The sequence below is a fragment of the Glycine max genome, chromosome 7 (genome assembly GCF_000004515.6).
Source record: "Glycine max cultivar Williams 82 chromosome 7, Glycine_max_v4.0, whole genome shotgun sequence".
NCBI classification, from domain to species: Eukaryota; Viridiplantae; Streptophyta; class Magnoliopsida; order Fabales; family Fabaceae; genus Glycine; species Glycine max.
Genome location: NC_038243.2, coordinates 1818780 through 1835285, shown reverse-complemented (window position 1 = coordinate 1835285; position 16506 = coordinate 1818780). Strand labels below are relative to the sequence as shown.

The window sequence follows — 16506 nt, the reverse complement described above, 5'->3', positions numbered from 1 at the left end:
TATAAAAAATATTGGTTTAATTACATATTTGGATTTTTTTAATTAGCAAGGGATCCAATTTGCAATCTTTTTCACATTTTCTTTTTTCTTAATCACCTATCCAACTTATTTGATCCCTACGGTTTAATTATTTTATTTCAATTTTATTCTTATAGTTGTCATTTTTCTACTTTTTGAGATGAACCTAGATTGAAGGAGTCATGCCACATTTATTAGTAAGTTGATACTTATGACGATGACTAAAAGATAAAAAAGATTAAATTTTTTATATACTTATAAGAGCTAAAATGAGATGTTTAAACTATAAAAATTAAATGAGAAAGTTGTTGTAGCTCTAGAGATGAAAAAGGTAATTAACTAAAAAAATGTTTATGTCTACGCATTTGCAAGGATTAACATGCTTGTTTGGGACAAGTCTCAGTCAATCTGTGACTCTTTTTTTCATATCACATTAGTGGAATTTTTTCTTCTTTTTCCCCCTCATGCCTCTCTTTTTCCAACCTACATACACCCTCAAAATGTACATCAATCGCTCCTTTATCTAGTTATCTTCTCCGTAGCTAAACTTGTAAAATTTATTATGAGTTATTTTAGATAAAATAAAATAAAATAAAATCTAATGACGCATTGCAGTGCAAGGGTAACGTCTGCAGTTACGCTAAAAAAAATTACAGCACCCTCATATATGTTAAGCTACAGTCTGGTAAATTAAAAGCATTGGCATTACAGCATCATAGGGTCAACTTCATGCTTGAATCAGCACAGCAGAGCTTTAGTTTGATGTTGTTGACATAGTTTTTAACTTTAAAGTCAAAAGGCAGAAAAATACTACTCACCAAACCTTTTGAAAACAAACTTTCCCATACTGTTTATACACTATTGCATTCGACATTCAATGTAAATGTAAGGTGAATGTTGGACATTGGACGGAAAGAATTCCTTTCATTGGGTTGGGGTTGTTGATTTTGGGCCATATTTACTCAATTACTCTAATACTAAGACCTCGAATTTCGTTCATACACCAACCCATGCAGCATATTTCGCCTTTCCCACTTAACAAAAGACTATGATTCCGTTCCCACCTCCCTTTTCTTGTTGTATACAAACAATGACAAATATCACTGATCCATGGTGATGGTAGATCCAAGCCCCCACATTGCATGACATTATAGGCAGATTTCGCTTGACCAGTCTACAAAATGGAGAAAATATGGCAAGTCTTTAAATTGTGATGGTTGCACATTACATCACTTCTGTATTATAATTATAATTATTACTTTGCTAAAAAGTCTTCCATCACAAAAATATGTGCAAACTAAAATTCTAAAATATTTCTAGTTAGGATCCTCTCCAACAAGTTCTCTCTCCCCACTTTAACAGTCTAAATCAGACTCGTAATTACATATATCTCAATCCCATCATAAATTTTAAATATTCGGATAATAATAATAATTTGAGATTTTTAAAAAGAAAATAATGGAAACGAAATTTGCTTGATTTTAAAAATGGAAGGACTTGATTTAATTAGTCTGAAAAAACTTGAAGGACTGCATTCTTTAACAGTCTAAATCAGAAGGACTAAAAGTATAATTAAATGTTTTCATATTATTAAAAATGCTTATAAGTTTTAGATCCTGACATTTCGCATACTTTTGAAGAGACTAAAGAGAATTGACGCATGTGAAAATAAAAATCACATAAATGAAGAGAAGGTGCAATGTGTAGATAGTGCATTATTTTTCGATGATCTATAGGTGTATTTTGTAATTGATGGAAACCAAGTTATGAAAATGGGGAATAACGCTGCAAGCGAAAGAATTCCAAACGGTAGTTCAAAGACTACTTAATTATCATATTAATTTATTATTTAATTCAAAGATTTGTGTCTTTTTGTTTAAGTTTATGTTGTCACAAAAATAATTATATTGCCAGATATACGTACATAATAATGAAATTTAGGGTTCAATTATTGTCAGATTCTGTATGCGAATGCGATGTTTCATGCATGGCAGTAATCTTATTTAAGATTACTCGTCTTATTTACGACGATTCGTTTAATCCAATACAGAGACTTATGTTAAATGTATTGGAGAGGTTTTTATTTATAAATTATGTTATACTTATAATTTTTTTTTTTTACAATAACACAACAAAGTTAGAACTTAAAAATTTGCCCAAATTATCCAAAATCTTACCGATAGGTTAACCCTAGCTAGTACTTCTCTCATAATATTTTTATTCATTCATTTAATGTTTTATATAAGATATTAAGTAAAAATAAATATTTAATCTTTTAAAAACATAAATGTTTGATATTTTTATCCCAATAGAACGTAGTTTTAGTCTCTCAAAATTCTATTTTAATCCTATAAAATGTTAATATGATTTTATTTCCAACACCAAGTTTTTAAACTATCAGCATATATATCGTATTACATCTCAAATAGGATTACACTTACTGAGTTTTACAAAACACTAACAAACAAGTCAATTAGACAAACGTATGCATAGTTTCAGAATTAACAATGCACAATCTAACATCTTACATCTCAAAGGGAATCCCACCTATTAAGTTTTGTACCACGTAACAAACAATATATAAACAAACAAACACATATATAGTTTCTAAATTATAACGGAGACGCCTATAAACTATTTTTTATTAAATATGTTTTTATTATATTTTGTCAGTATATGTTCTCAGGACAAATTTTCTTCGCTTATACAAACATTTATACGGGCAAGCTATTTTTCAATTTTAGTTAATTTTTGAATAATAAAATATTATAAGTATTTTTTTTTAAGTAAATATTAGAAGTGTTAGTTTCACAAAAAAAAAAAAAATACAGAACTGTAGAATGGAGATTACTCTTATGCATGTAATTAAAATTTGATTACGAGGTAAATAAGTTGTTGCACGATAAAGTAAAATGAGACGAGTTTTACGTCAACTCAAGTTTGAGTTGAAACCGCGTTTACAATTTTAAGTTCACACGTGTACAATGTTATATAAACAATTATATTCAAATAATTTTCAAGAACAAAGTACAAAGTTTGACCTAGTTGCTGAATATACACGAATTCTTTAAACATATGTTAATTACACTTCAACTATCAACCATGTGAATGAAAAATATTCAAAAAATAAAGTAGTTAATTTTAAGATTTTTTTTCTTGAAAGTAAATTAATATAGTCTTTGGTTATTAGTTATAGAATATCTTTAGTGAAAAAGAAGATCTCAAAAAGAAACTTCTCTCCATAAAATATAGTATCGATTCACATTAGCTACAAATTTAAGAACAAACATCATAATAAAAGTCCAATTCAGTAATTATTTGAAGCCATGACATTTTCACAACAGAGATATTTCTTTGCGATATCGATCTGCTGGAGATTCAATTTGCTTCCCTTTTTAATGACGTTTTGTTTAATATTATGATCACGTGATTCGATAGATGATGAAATGGCAGTCTTTAAATTTAAGTGGAATGCGAATAAGATTTGGTATAAATACAAAATTCTACCGTATGAATTATATAATCCTATATATATATAATTAGTTGCATAGCGGTTTTTTTTTTAATGGTTGGTGTATATCCTATTTTTTCTTATTATATACTGTAATTTGTTTTTAAAATTATTAAATTATTGTAATTTTTAATTAAAATTTTATTCATGTGGGGTAAGTTGTAATTTATGAATTCAATTTCTTTAGTTTTAAGCAATTGACTTATAACAATAGTTAGTATTTTAATTCTCAGAGTCACAAGTATACAGAGTAAATATTTTCTCAACTTTCTACTGATTTATAACAATAATTTAAATTTAAAAAATTATAAAATATGTAAAAGTTAATCTTAATTACTTTCAGAATATAAAAAAAATAGTATAGTTAATTAATTGAAGTGGGTGAGAAAGGGCCAACGAGTATTCAAATTTATAAATGATTGTTTGGTATAAATTTAGTTTTGGGTTTTAAGAGAAATTATAATTGTGTAAACGTCATAATCTTGGCCTATTCTACAACTTTGTTCTTGAATTGATTGAAGATGCATGAGTTATTGTAAAATTCTGATATTATCTTCTTCAATTTCCAAACAGGTACTTGCTCGCAATATTAGTGATAAATTTTCAAAAACTTGGTCTACCAACTTTGATAAATTTAAAAGTAAATTATACGGTATTCGTAAAAAAGCCACATGATGTAGCTTTATAAAAGGCATCCTTTGGCCATACTGCTTTGTGCCACACTCATCATATTCCATAAGCATCTTCTTCCATCACCGCATTATTCATCTTTTCTCTTCTCATTCACCAATTCACAATTCATTTTATTTCTTAAGATGCCAACTGACACGTCATCAGTTTCCGGCGAAATCGTGTGTGTGACCGGTGCCGGCGGTTTCATAGCCTCTTGGCTTGTCAAACTTCTCTTAGAGAAAGGCTACACTGTGAGAGGAACCGTGAGAAATCCAGGCACGCATAATTTAATTTGTTTGTTTAACGTTGTTGGTTTAGGTAGCTGAAATTTAGATATGTTATGCATGCATGGTTGTTAATAAAATTATATATCTATCAGATGATCCGAAGAATGGTCATTTGAAAGAGTTGGAAGGAGGCAAGGAGAGGCTAACTCTGCATAAAGTTGATCTCTTCGATATTGCCTCCATTAAAGCAGCTCTTCACGGTTGCCACGGTGTCTTCCACACCGCTTCTCCGGTCACCGACAACCCTGTCAGTTTTCTCTCCCTCTTTCTCCTTTCCTTCAATCCATCATTATCATTTTCTGAACCGCCCAATCAGCTAACTACACATTAATTATTATTTTACAAAAACATTTGTTCAACTTTGTTTATTTTATTAAATAAGTTAATTGTTCAATCTTTACAGAATATATCTTTAGAAAAGTATTAAATTAAAATTAAACCGATTATTAATCTCATAATCAATTACATAAAAGTTTATTAAAGATCTAATATTACCGGTAGTTACAATAAACTAGTAAATTTTAAAAATATATATTTTAAAACATAATTAAATTATAAACTATTTAACTAAGTTTTATATATTTTGTATAAAACCTATAATATATTCTTTTTTCTATATTTACTTGATTAGGAGTTTCCCAACCACCAACATTTTTTTTATTTCCGTGGGACACCATCACACGGTACATATTTCTCACTGTGGCACATTTGTGTACTAATCATTTCACCAGAAAAAAAAAAAAAAAAGAACAATTGATTTTGTACTAAATTGGTGATATAATGAGCAACAATTAATCCTTTGTACGTGGTACTCAGGAAGAGATGGTGGAGCCAGCAGTGAAAGGAACGAAGAATGTGATCATAGCAGCAGCAGAAGCAAAAGTGCGACGCGTGGTGTTCACTTCTTCAATTGGCACCGTCTATATGGACCCCAATACGAGTAGGGATGCGTTGGTTGATGAATCATTCTGGAGTGACTTGGAGTACTGTAAAAACACCAAGGTCAGCAAACTGCTAATTCATTGACTTAAATACTAGGCTATATATTAATTTGTGCGTGACCTCTTACGTAGAACTAACAAGACTTTAATAATTTTCATACTTTGATCAATTAAAAAAAACATGGTCATTAATCTCATATACGAAGGCGCAGCTCAGTTGACAACTTGTAAGAAATGAACTATATATGTTCGATATCTGCAGAATTCATTCTTGGATATAAAGGTGATAAGTACGATTAAATTCTGGACCGAAGATTAATCTCACAGTTGAAATCCCACCGAAAAGCTAAAGACTTTAAGTACGGTGGTTTACCCAAAAAAAAAAATGAAGTTGTAATGTTTGAAATGGGAATTTTAATAATTGACCGAATGAGAATTTAACATTTTGAAATAATTAATGGTTAGTTCTTAACTGATGAGGGCTAATTTGCAGAATTGGTATTGCTACGGGAAGACGGTGGCTGAACAAGCAGCATGGGATGTAGCAAAAGAGAGAGGGGTGGACTTGGTTGTGGTGAACCCAGTTTTGGTGATTGGACCATTGTTGCAACCAACCATTAATGCTAGTACAATTCACATCCTAAAGTACCTTACTGGCTCTGCCAAAACTTATGTAAATGCCACTCAGGCTTACGTACATGTGAGGGATGTGGCATTAGCCCACATTCTTGTTTATGAGACACCTTCAGCTTCTGGTCGATTCATATGTGCTGAAAGCTCGCTGCATCGTGGTGAGCTAGTTGAAATTTTGGCCAAGTTTTTCCCCGAGTACCCAATTCCTACCAAGTAAGCTGTGTTTCTTGTCTTTTCTTTTCTGTTACTTTTACTATATATTTTATTTTATTTTTGGACAGAATCCAAAGAATTAAATAACTCCCTAAAAGGCTAAAATGAAATGCCTCCACACAAATGGCTTGAGAAGTTTTGGGGTCAGACATGGCCATATAAGAACCTTCCGAGGTTCATTATTCATGCAAGAAAAGGGGAAAAAAAGAAAAAGAAAAATGAATGAGTCATCACTTTGTTAATTTGGAGTATATAAATGTAAAACATTGTGGAGACAAATTCAGAAAGGTATTGGGCCGTAGGTATACCAAATTTGACTTGTTTATGTATACTAATCTCGGCGTCTAGGACAAGGAGAAAGTTGAGTCAAATTGAAATCCAAGTCTCACAACAATTCAATGATTTCGTCTCGTATGAAAAAATGAGTAGACAGTGCAGTGGACCTCACCACTCTAACCACCAAAGACTCTGCTTGGCTGCTTTCACATTTTACCTAGAAGATTATGTCATATATAATTATATATAGTTGAAATTGGGAAACCTACAACCCAAGACCAATATAAACATTTTATATTATTACATCTCAGTATATTATGGAACTTAACATGATTTTTGACTTGTGCAGATGTTCAGATGAAAAGAACCCGAGAGTAAAACCCTACATATTTTCAAATCAAAAGCTGAAAGATTTGGGATTGGAATTCACCCCAGTGAAGCAGTGTCTATATGACACCGTTAAAAATCTGCAAGAGAATGGCCACCTTCCTGTCCCCCCAAAGCAAAAAGATTCCTATTGAAGTTAGATCCTACCTAGCTAGGTTGCCATAAATTAATTAACAAGTTTAATTCTGGTACAAATTACAATTGTAGTTGTTAATCAATTTATATTTAATCCTTAGAAGTACGTATTTTCAGTTTTTAAGACACACACCACACAAATTGTTGCCTTTTGTAAAAGTATAACCGATAACATTAATGGATTATATTTTGTCATCATATATTTTCTTTTAATTTTTTTTTTTGCTGAATTCCTTTTCTTAATTTACATCAAGTTTTTTTTTTCTGTCTAATTAATCCTTACTTGCTCCCTTCCGAAGGCCAAGCAACTTTCCGTACAATTTGATAAATGTAGGCACTGAGTCTGACCTTGACATTTAGCGCTGCTTTATGTTCACTGAGATTATGTATTTGTTAGTACTGAAAATGAAAGAAATGGGAAGGAAAAAATCATGTAGCTAGGGACACGTTTAACTTTATGAATGATCAGTTTTTCGTCTTTTGGTAAGAGGTCATGTGAATCATGAGCCTCATTATTTTTTTCCTCCAAAATGTTTAAATAAATATACTACGTTACTCAAACTCCATCATTCTCCACAAGTTTCTCCTTTTTCACATTACTTATAAATCTCAAACTTTTTATTTAGATTGGCTATGGCTTATACGCGTGTATATATGTGGGAAAAAGTTTGTTGACGGAAGGATCTTTTTTAATGGTAGCTAGGGAAAGAGGAACTGTTCAACAATGAAACATGAAAAGGTGGTTGATAGTAACAAATACTCATAGTCATAGTGAAGTATCTTTAGATGACTTTTGAAGTGGAGTTACACCTACTCTATTTCAATTATAAATGGGTGTATTTAAATAAATGATTTAGTTAAGCGTTTATTAAGCTTTTACAATATGATAACTATGTTCAAATTTTGACTATGATTTTTTTTAAAAATAAGATAAAAACTTATTTTTAATAATCATACCCAGAAATTTAATAAAAAATAAATTAAAGAGTTGTAAGAACCTTATATTATTTTCACAAACTCTATAAATTCTCCCAAACACTCTCCCATAATAAACGAAGCACTATACAAAGCTCTTTTTTGAGAGGAAAAATGTTTTTTCTGTTGATTATGAGCAATGTGGTACAACAAGTGACAATATGAGGGGTGGAAAGGATAACACAGTCCTTCCACCCAAATTTCAAGAAAAAGGCTATCAATATAAGCACTAAATGAATAATTAAAAAGCTTTAGCAATTCCAGCCAAGTGATACCAGAAGTCCTGCTCATCAATATTCCAAAGAGATACTTATCTTCTATAAAATTATGTTACCTACACTTAGATACACACAACCTATTTATAGTTCCATAGCTTTTACCATCTCATTACAATTGATCTCACCCATTTTCTACATTCGCACTGATAGTAACTTTATACATATATGTGAGGTGATGTGCTTGGTACTTAATTTGCACCGAGCAATGTTCCCTTTTGCATATGTTCAATTTTTAGAAATTAACATAAAATTGGATATTATTATATATTATATATCCTTGATGAAACCTTTGCTAGGACTGTAGTTAATCTTCCTTATTGAGATATTTCTCAATCAATTTCTGCTGGACTCCTTTTTTGAGGCAATTGCATGCTTACTATGTCTTCTCTTGGGAGACTATAAATTGATATATCACCTTGTTCATTTGCCACTTGTTGTTCTTCCAATGTTCTAAATGCCAAAATGTGTGTAGTTTTTTTATTTTTGCGAAACACTAGATACGCAATGCCTCCCATATATAGTGCCACACCCGAAAATCCCAATATCCCGAGAAACACCTTAGTAACAATTTTTAAGTGGACATGCAGAAGCAATTTGACAAAGCTAGTCAATAAATAGTATATATTTATGCCCATGATGAGGGAACCAATGATCCAAGTAACAGCCGAGATCTGCAATTAAAGTATATATAGAAAATCATATATCAGACAAGATGCAGAAGACAAATAACTTGTAGCATGAAGCAATAACACCCTTTTCCAACATTAACTTCAAGAATTATGGCTAATTGAAGTGTAGGGGAAACTGCATGTCACGGTTAAATTAAGCAAATAGTACATGCGTCTTTCTTGCTTTCAAATAGCATATGTCAGACAATGATTCTAAATATTTTGACAACATTTGTGAAGTTGGCAATCAATTTACTATTTGTAACAAGTTTCAATTTTCATGTCACCAAAAAAATTACCGAGATTGAGTTGACATGTTCTCCCATCTTGATTTTGCTGCTAGTGAACTTGAGGAGTGGAATCAAAGCAAAAGGAAGCTCAAATGATAAGATCATCTGATCAGCAGATACAGAAGGACTTCAGCACATATAGCCCAAATGATAATCTCACAAGGTCAATTGTATCATACACGGGATTTATCAATACACAATCTGACAGCAATTACAGAATGATGTCATGTATACAAAATTGATCACAGAAGCACAAGTGGTGCATAACTGCATATGATGCACAAGATGTACCAATACACAATCTGACAGGAATTATAAATTGATGCCATGTATGCAAAATTGTTTTCAACAACAAAAATGGTGCATATCAGCAGAAGTAACTGTATGCAACTGCATGAGTGGTCCTACAATCCTAGTTATGCCCACCAGTGCAGTTATGCTTAGTTGTGACTTGTGATTACCAGAGTTGTTGCATCTCTTAAATTTGGGGCTTGTCCCAATAAAATGTTGTCATTTGTCTATGACTTGATCCATCTTGTGTACGATAGAATTGTCCAACATTAAACCCTAGGTCAAAGGGTTATGAATAATGATATAACATTGTCTCTACAGTTCATAGGAGGCCATGTATTCAAATTACATGAGTACGAGAAACTTCCATGAATTTGTGACAATGTGAACAACTTTTTTACTTTATTACCAACAAATTTCTAAATGAAATGCATAAGATAATATGATATGGTTAAAAAAATAGAGAACCTAATGGCAAGGTATTCTTACCGATGCAATTATGATGAGCTCCCCAGCTCCAGCAGAGCCACCAATGAGTGCAACAATCAAACTAGGAACAATGGCTAAGCAACGAGTTAGCAGATTCCGAATCCATGACTTCAGTCGCAAATCAAGAAATCCCTGAAATAACATGGAAATTACGGGGAAATGAAAAATAGAAATTGCCTAAGATGAACAATACTAAGAGTGATCATTATTAGGGATGTCCATCACCACCATTCAAAGCTCTTTATACAATAAGACGGGTTCATAATTGAATATGAAAATACAAAAATGGTCAACTGCTTACCCTACCTTCATAATTTACTTTAAAGAATCATAACCCGTCCTTCTTAATTTTTTTAATGGAAAATTCAAATCACAAAATGCTATGTAAGGCGTTATTGTGGGCTATCATATGGTGAGATACATCATGTAATCTAATCTATGGATTCATCATAATGAACATGACCAAAAGAAATATTTTTTATGCAAACTAATAAATAAGTATTAATTTGAAGGGTGGAGCTAGCAGTATACCTGCATGACGTATTGTCCTGCATATGTTCCTGTTATGGTAGAACTTTGACCTGAGGCAAGTAAAGCAATTGCAAATAGTTTTGAGCTCCATTTGCCCAAGACATTCTGTGTGTGGCCCATATAAGAAATTATCATCAATGATTTTATTAGCACACTTTCCAGCAAAAATGATATATGATGTTCAAGAACTAGGCACATATGGTGTTTGTCATAAGAAGACATGTGGCAGTGTCACGTACTCTTAATAAAAAGGAGGCCTTGTTCAAATCCAAATCCTGACAGCTATTCTGATCTTCAACACTTAAATTTGAAGAATTGCATACTGCACCACTTACAGAAATAACAGAAATATTTATGAGGAAGGCCACCGTAAGAGCAAAGGCACTTTCTATCATGTAAAATCTACAGGCCTCCTGTAAAAAAAAATTGAATAAGGGGGTCAGTTGACATCAGTTACAACTTTACCATTGTTTTTGTTGTCTCCAATAAGTTTCTAAGTTTATTCTTTCACAACACAATACTCTCTGACTGAACAATGAAAAAGATAAAAACTATGGGTTGTTACAAATTGAACAATATTTTCTCTTTAATCTGTAAATGGGTCAGATAAGGTCATTATTAGACAAAGACAATTATATTGTGGAACATTGTGAATGAAGTAACCATACTATTGAATAACCCATTGTAATCTGGAAGGCCTCACATATCCATTGATTTTATTATATCAATATTCCAAGTAGGTCAACATCACTTAAATTAAACTATAACTAGAAATGAAATTTAATGCATGCACACAAGAGATTAACAGTTTACTTTGATTCCACGAACTGATCGCGGTATTTTCCTGGAAAGCACCAGTGCTGAGTGGAGGAATAGATTGTGGCTGAAGCAAATGTATAAAGAAATGTAGAATAATGTGACCAACAGAGATAAAGTAAAGAAGAAATAATCCACAGATTTTACGTGGAATCGTGAAAAAATCACGGCAGAGGAAAAGCAATTCACTGTTGAAAAAGGGTACAAGAGAGAGCATACTAGTGGCTAGGTTACAGCAACACATATATTATATATTGTAACTGCTAATGTAAAACCCTATCATAATAAAAACAAATGTATAAAGAAACATATCATTAGATCACATTATATGTTAAGGGACAGAAAAAGAAATGGATGCAAAAGAAGTGAGACACCCACGGCATAACCATTGCCCCAAGGAGTGAAATTGCAAGACCAGTGGCACCATGCCCCTGAAGTTTTGGAACAAAAAGACCGGCCACAACTTCTTTGGCCACCGGCTTTGCATATCCAAGCTCAGCCATAAAGCAACCAGCAATTGTGAATACTAGAAATGCAATGAAGAATTCAAGTTTCCTAACCTGTTTAACAACAAAGAAAATGCAATGTCAACCATTGATTTGTTCAGGATATAATAATATAATAATTTCTATATCATATCAAATCATAGAAAGATGCCAGGTACCCATGGGGAAGAGGGCTGTATAGATTCTATAGAATATAGAAAACTACCCCATATTGCTGTAATGCTAAGAGGATCAATGTACTGAATCCTGTCAGAAGAACACCAACCCAAACTGGTATGTTGAAGAGCATGTTCAATGCAAAGGCTGTCCCAATTACTGCATACGCATGGCAGAAAGTCAAGATAAAAATAAAATAGAAGTTAAAGAGAACCCAAAAACATTATGTGATGACTTTCATTATTGTCATCCAGTAGTGTACCAATAACTCTAATCGTATTTTTCTATCAAGTGTACTAAATGCATCTCATGTTGTGGTAGGGGTGGGGGAGAATGTGTTGAATTTATTCAATACCATGGTTATTGTATATGTTTTCATTTGTCATGTACTCATGTTATATATTTCAAAAGCATTCCTATCAACCATCTAAGATCAGCATTAGAAAACAATGTATGATATGTACAATTTACAAATAAGTAGCAACAGTTCAAAAATATTAAATTAGCCTCTATACTATACCTTCAGGAATGTCACACGCCACTATGGCAATTTCAGCAATCACCCAAAGGATAAAGTTGGGCACCCGAGAATATTCAGCTCTACAATGCTCTGCTAGGTGCATTCCTGCAAGCAGAAAATAGAATTTAAAAGAATTGATAACAAAGAAGTTAGCATCCATTCCTATACTGATCAAATTTATTCAGTAAAAAAAAAAAAGAAGAAGAGAGAATTGAATCAAGTACCAGTGACAACCCCAAGATTAGCTGCCATTGTTTGAATTAGAAGTGCAGCACATGACGCCACCAATATGATCCAAAGTAACTGGAAGTATAAATGTGACAAAACAAAAATGGGAAGACTAGAGCATAGGTGTATAATAACCTATTTTTCAATGGAAAATGGATTAATTGCATTCAACAACAAATTTTAAAAGTGCAAAACAATCATCGATGAGAAACAACTGAAGTACACAACCACCATCCCCAATGAAGGCATCTGTGGAGGCATGATCTGGACCCAAAAAAATCACTGTCCAGCTCAAAATATGGACTTATTTAGTAAGAACACAAATATAACAAGTAATTGATTGTGGCTTTTAAAAAAGCCATGAGAATCTGGTAAAGTGACCCTGATAAATGCTATATATGCTTACAAATTTTAGCATTTATCTTACATTTTTCATTACTTAGAACTTTGTTTTAATCACTCTGATGCTAATAAATTTAGTGTCTTTAACTTTTAATAAATTTTATTAGTTTTTTATGTTTTATTGTAGGGAAAGAAGAAGAATTGAAGATTTTGAAAAAATAGCTTTGGAAGTTCAAATCACACATCTTTGGAAGCACATTTTGAAAGCCTAAAGCCATCATTTTCCTCTTTGCTAGCTGAGGCTGGACTTGAAAGATTTGAGGTTGGGCCAGAGAGTATTAGAAAAACATATTTGCTTGTTGTCCACCTGAGGCAGGACGTGAGAAAGCTAAAGCTGGACGTGGGAGTGCTAATGTGACTTAAGTGAGGTTGAAACACAAGCATAAAACGTCCAATTAAAGGAATTTTCGGGAGTTTTGATTTTGAGGAGCTATCTAGGGATTGTGAGGAGCTGGAAAGCTCTCATTTGTTCTCTACGGCTTCCTTACCAACTCCATTTTGTGCATGATTTTCCTTCATTTTTTGTATCTTCTTCTCTTCTTGTAGTTATATAATTAGGTTTACTCCTTGTGCGGATTGATATAACTGAATTCATCCTTATATTTACATTCAAGTTAAGAATCTATGTTTATTGTTCATTGTTAAGTATTCTCTTCTATGCTTAATGTTTGTCTTGTCTTGATCATCCATTGTTTGATTTTGTGATCTGAATTATCATTGAAAAATGCATTTGAACTTAGAAATGAAAAAGAAAATCTAATAGGTTTTGTGTCTACAAATGGAATAAGACTTATTAGTCATCTTTTGACTTTTATTCTTAAAATAAATCATTTGATTAGATTAATTAATGGATTGATAGTTTGGTTAAGGAACTTAAATTCTTTCATTTAAAGGATTTAGATTTGAGTATTTTTTGTGAGTTAATGATAATAATTGAACTTTGAACTAAATAAGTGATCATTGTTTGCATGAGGAGATGGTAAAATCAATCTCAACTCTTGTGGTTTTGTTATTTTACTTTTTTATTGTACTCTTTATGTTCTTAAAAATGTCAAAAATATTTTTTGTTTATTTATACTATTGTTATTTACATTTTCATAATCCAATTAAAATCTTGATTCCAATAGCCGTAATTTGTGAATGTTGTTGTTTTGTAAAATATTATGGGAGTTCTTGTGGATATGATCCTCATATTTTTCATTTTATATGTAACTTATGATTTCTAACAGGATAACTAGTAAACTCCAAGGCATACATACTTTGACTTCATAAACTAGTTCAAGACACCTCTTGTCTAGAATAGAAACAAAATGATAAATCCAAGTTGAAGCAACTACATGAAAATATATATACCATACATACCTCATATTTATATTGCGCTCCTGATTGAAGATCTGTCTCAACTGCAAGTCAAGGTGAAAATACAATAATCATATCTATGTTGGGAATATATTTCCTTTTCTTTCAGAAGAAAGTGATGAATAAGTGATCTTACAGTTTCCCGGGTCGATATATGCAATGGAAACTAGAAATCCAGGTCCCACGTATGCAAATAGGTTTTTCCAGCCTGTTGTCTGCAAAATACAAACAGACATAAATGATGGATACCAAGTTAATTTCAGTCCATGGCAATGAATATGAGTTACCGAAGTGTACTTTGCAATCAAATCACTAACTCGGGCTGTGCGAAATAAATCTTGATATTCTTTTCACTTCATAAAGTGCCAAATGAAAAATTATTTTATTTTCAACATGTCACCAGTCAAATAATTACTTGAAAGTTTACTACAGTGTGTTTGGAAATAGGTTGCTGAAGCAGATTATGACATTAGCAGGCTAAAAGCCGTAATAGTTACAATTGATAACTTCCATTGAAATGTCGAAAATCACATCTACTGTCTCTCTGGATCAGTAATCAAACATGTCCAAAGCTACTGACATAAAACTGGAGAAATTATTATTATATGGTTACTATATATGTATCTATAATTTCGGTCAATTTCATATGATACAACTGAGTATTTTATTAGTTTCATATAAAATTTGATACTGATCTATAAACACGTAGTCCTCCTAGATTATACAATAATTTATCTACAAATTTACCATAAAACATACTCTTATCTATTGTCTTTTGTGATACTAGAGAAAAAAAGAAGATTGACGTTATATTTGGTAACTACAGCACCCAGACCAGACAAAAAGAAAAGGTTAAAACACATTTTATGTCATATTTTTATGTTAAAATTAAGAAAAAATTATAATCAATCAGATAGAAAAAACTATAGAGAATTGGTTTTATATAATTTTCTGAGAAAAGTAAGAGAGAAAAAGATAATAAATTCTACAAATTGAATCTCAATAAATAAGGATTCCTCTTAAAATTAATTTGTCCAAGTCAACTCAAATGCCTACTTTGTGCCCCTTTTACGACTTATTCTCTTTCCATTTTCCATGTAATATTCCCAGCATCTTATGAGTATATGCAAATCAATCAAACTAAAAAAAATAAGATTTTACTTTAGCATTAGGATATAAACTGAGAATAAAGCATCCCACTATGAACTAATAAACCTTAATCTCAAACATAAAGCAATATTCGTGTATGTCCCACACAATTTTTCAAATCAATAAAGCAAACATCTTAAAATTATGCGAAGTCAATCAGTAACATTAGATGAACAATTATATTAAATGGCAAAACAAACTCACATCAGGTACAACAATTTGATCAGTATCTGAGTTTTCAATCAAGGGTGCATTCGAGAAGTTCCGGTTACCACCGGTGCTGGCAATGAATTGAGGTTGCCCAGATGATGAACCTGTCACAGTCATATTCTCTACTCCTTAATTTCTGCACCCAAAACTGAGAAAAAAAGAAGTCACAAGTCTTCAATATATTAAGATTCTAGGTAACATAAATGTTAAATTAATAAAAAAACTTGGTGAAGAACAAGAAGAATGAAACATGAAGATCGAGGTGTAAAGCAATAGAGAGGCTACTTGCTATATGAAGTTTGGTAGGTGGAAAGAATGAAAAGAGTCGGAGAACTGAAACTGCAAGTATTGTATATGTACTAATATGTATGCATAAAGGAAAAAAGAAGAGAGAGAGTGCAGTTGTTAGTAGTTACAATGATTGCGTACACCGTCCAGTCCACCTTTTGCAATACAAAACTCTTCTGAACTTAGCAAACTGCAGCCATTGTCCAGGAATGAATGTCCCAAGAATTGTCCTTATATCGTGAATGGTTAAAATGGAATAACTAATCAATACATTTAC

The 16506-nt window shown here is 31.9% G+C and overlaps 2 protein-coding genes across 3 annotated transcripts; one reads left to right on the top strand and one right to left on the bottom strand.

The window, feature by feature from the left end:
* Nucleotides 1-4233: 4233 nt before the first annotated feature.
* Nucleotides 4234-7271, top strand: LOC100811528 (cinnamoyl-CoA reductase 1). Its single transcript, XM_003529723.4, has 5 exons — nucleotides 4234-4477; nucleotides 4581-4735; nucleotides 5305-5490; nucleotides 5923-6275; nucleotides 6901-7271. The coding sequence occupies exons 1-5, from the start codon at nucleotides 4345-4347 to the stop codon at nucleotides 7070-7072; spliced, it is 999 nt and encodes a 332-aa protein (XP_003529771.1). The 5' UTR covers nucleotides 4234-4344; the 3' UTR covers nucleotides 7073-7271.
* A 1000-nt stretch (nucleotides 7272-8271) lies between these two features.
* Nucleotides 8272-16506, bottom strand: NRAMP5A (metal transporter Nramp5a). Of its 2 annotated transcripts, none has more exons than XM_006583029.3 (14): nucleotides 16358-16506; nucleotides 15936-16089; nucleotides 14719-14797; nucleotides 14586-14626; nucleotides 12818-12896; nucleotides 12594-12698; nucleotides 12123-12232; nucleotides 11790-11971; nucleotides 11409-11478; nucleotides 10835-11008; nucleotides 10596-10700; nucleotides 10065-10196; nucleotides 9294-9389; nucleotides 8272-8997 (listed from the first exon to the last, which is right to left on the bottom strand). In XM_006583029.3, the coding sequence occupies exons 2-14, from the start codon at nucleotides 16056-16058 to the stop codon at nucleotides 8656-8658; spliced, it is 1638 nt and encodes a 545-aa protein (XP_006583092.1). In that variant the 5' UTR covers nucleotides 16059-16089; nucleotides 16358-16506; the 3' UTR covers nucleotides 8272-8655. The 2 variants fall into 2 exon arrangements, with proteins under 2 accessions (XP_006583092.1, XP_003530275.1); XM_003530227.4 differs by having other exon boundaries at nucleotides 16227-16364.

What these genes read in the sequence shown, in the direction of transcription:
- LOC100811528 (XM_003529723.4), top strand. Translation starts at nt 4,345, where the DNA reads ATGCCAACTGACACGTCATCAGTTTCCGGCGAAATCGTGTGTGTGACC. An exon ending in AGTACTGTAAAAACACCAAG is followed by an intron (nt 5,491 to 5,922) that starts GTCAGCAAACTG and finishes GCTAATTTGCAG; the next exon opens with AATTGGTATTGCTACGGGAA. An exon ending in GAGTACCCAATTCCTACCAA is followed by an intron (nt 6,276 to 6,900) that starts GTAAGCTGTGTT and finishes TGACTTGTGCAG; the next exon opens with ATGTTCAGATGAAAAGAACC.
- NRAMP5A (XM_006583029.3), bottom strand. Translation starts at nt 16,058, where the DNA reads ATGACTGTGACAGGTTCATCATCTGGGCAACCTCAATTCATTGCCAGC. An exon ending in GATCAGTTCGTGGAATCAAA is followed by an intron (nt 11,009 to 11,408) that starts GTAAACTGTTAA and finishes TTTTTTTTACAG; the next exon opens with GAGGCCTGTAGATTTTACAT. An exon ending in AGGCCTCCTTTTTATTAAGA is followed by an intron (nt 10,701 to 10,834) that starts GTACGTGACACT and finishes GGCCACACACAG; the next exon opens with AATGTCTTGGGCAAATGGAG.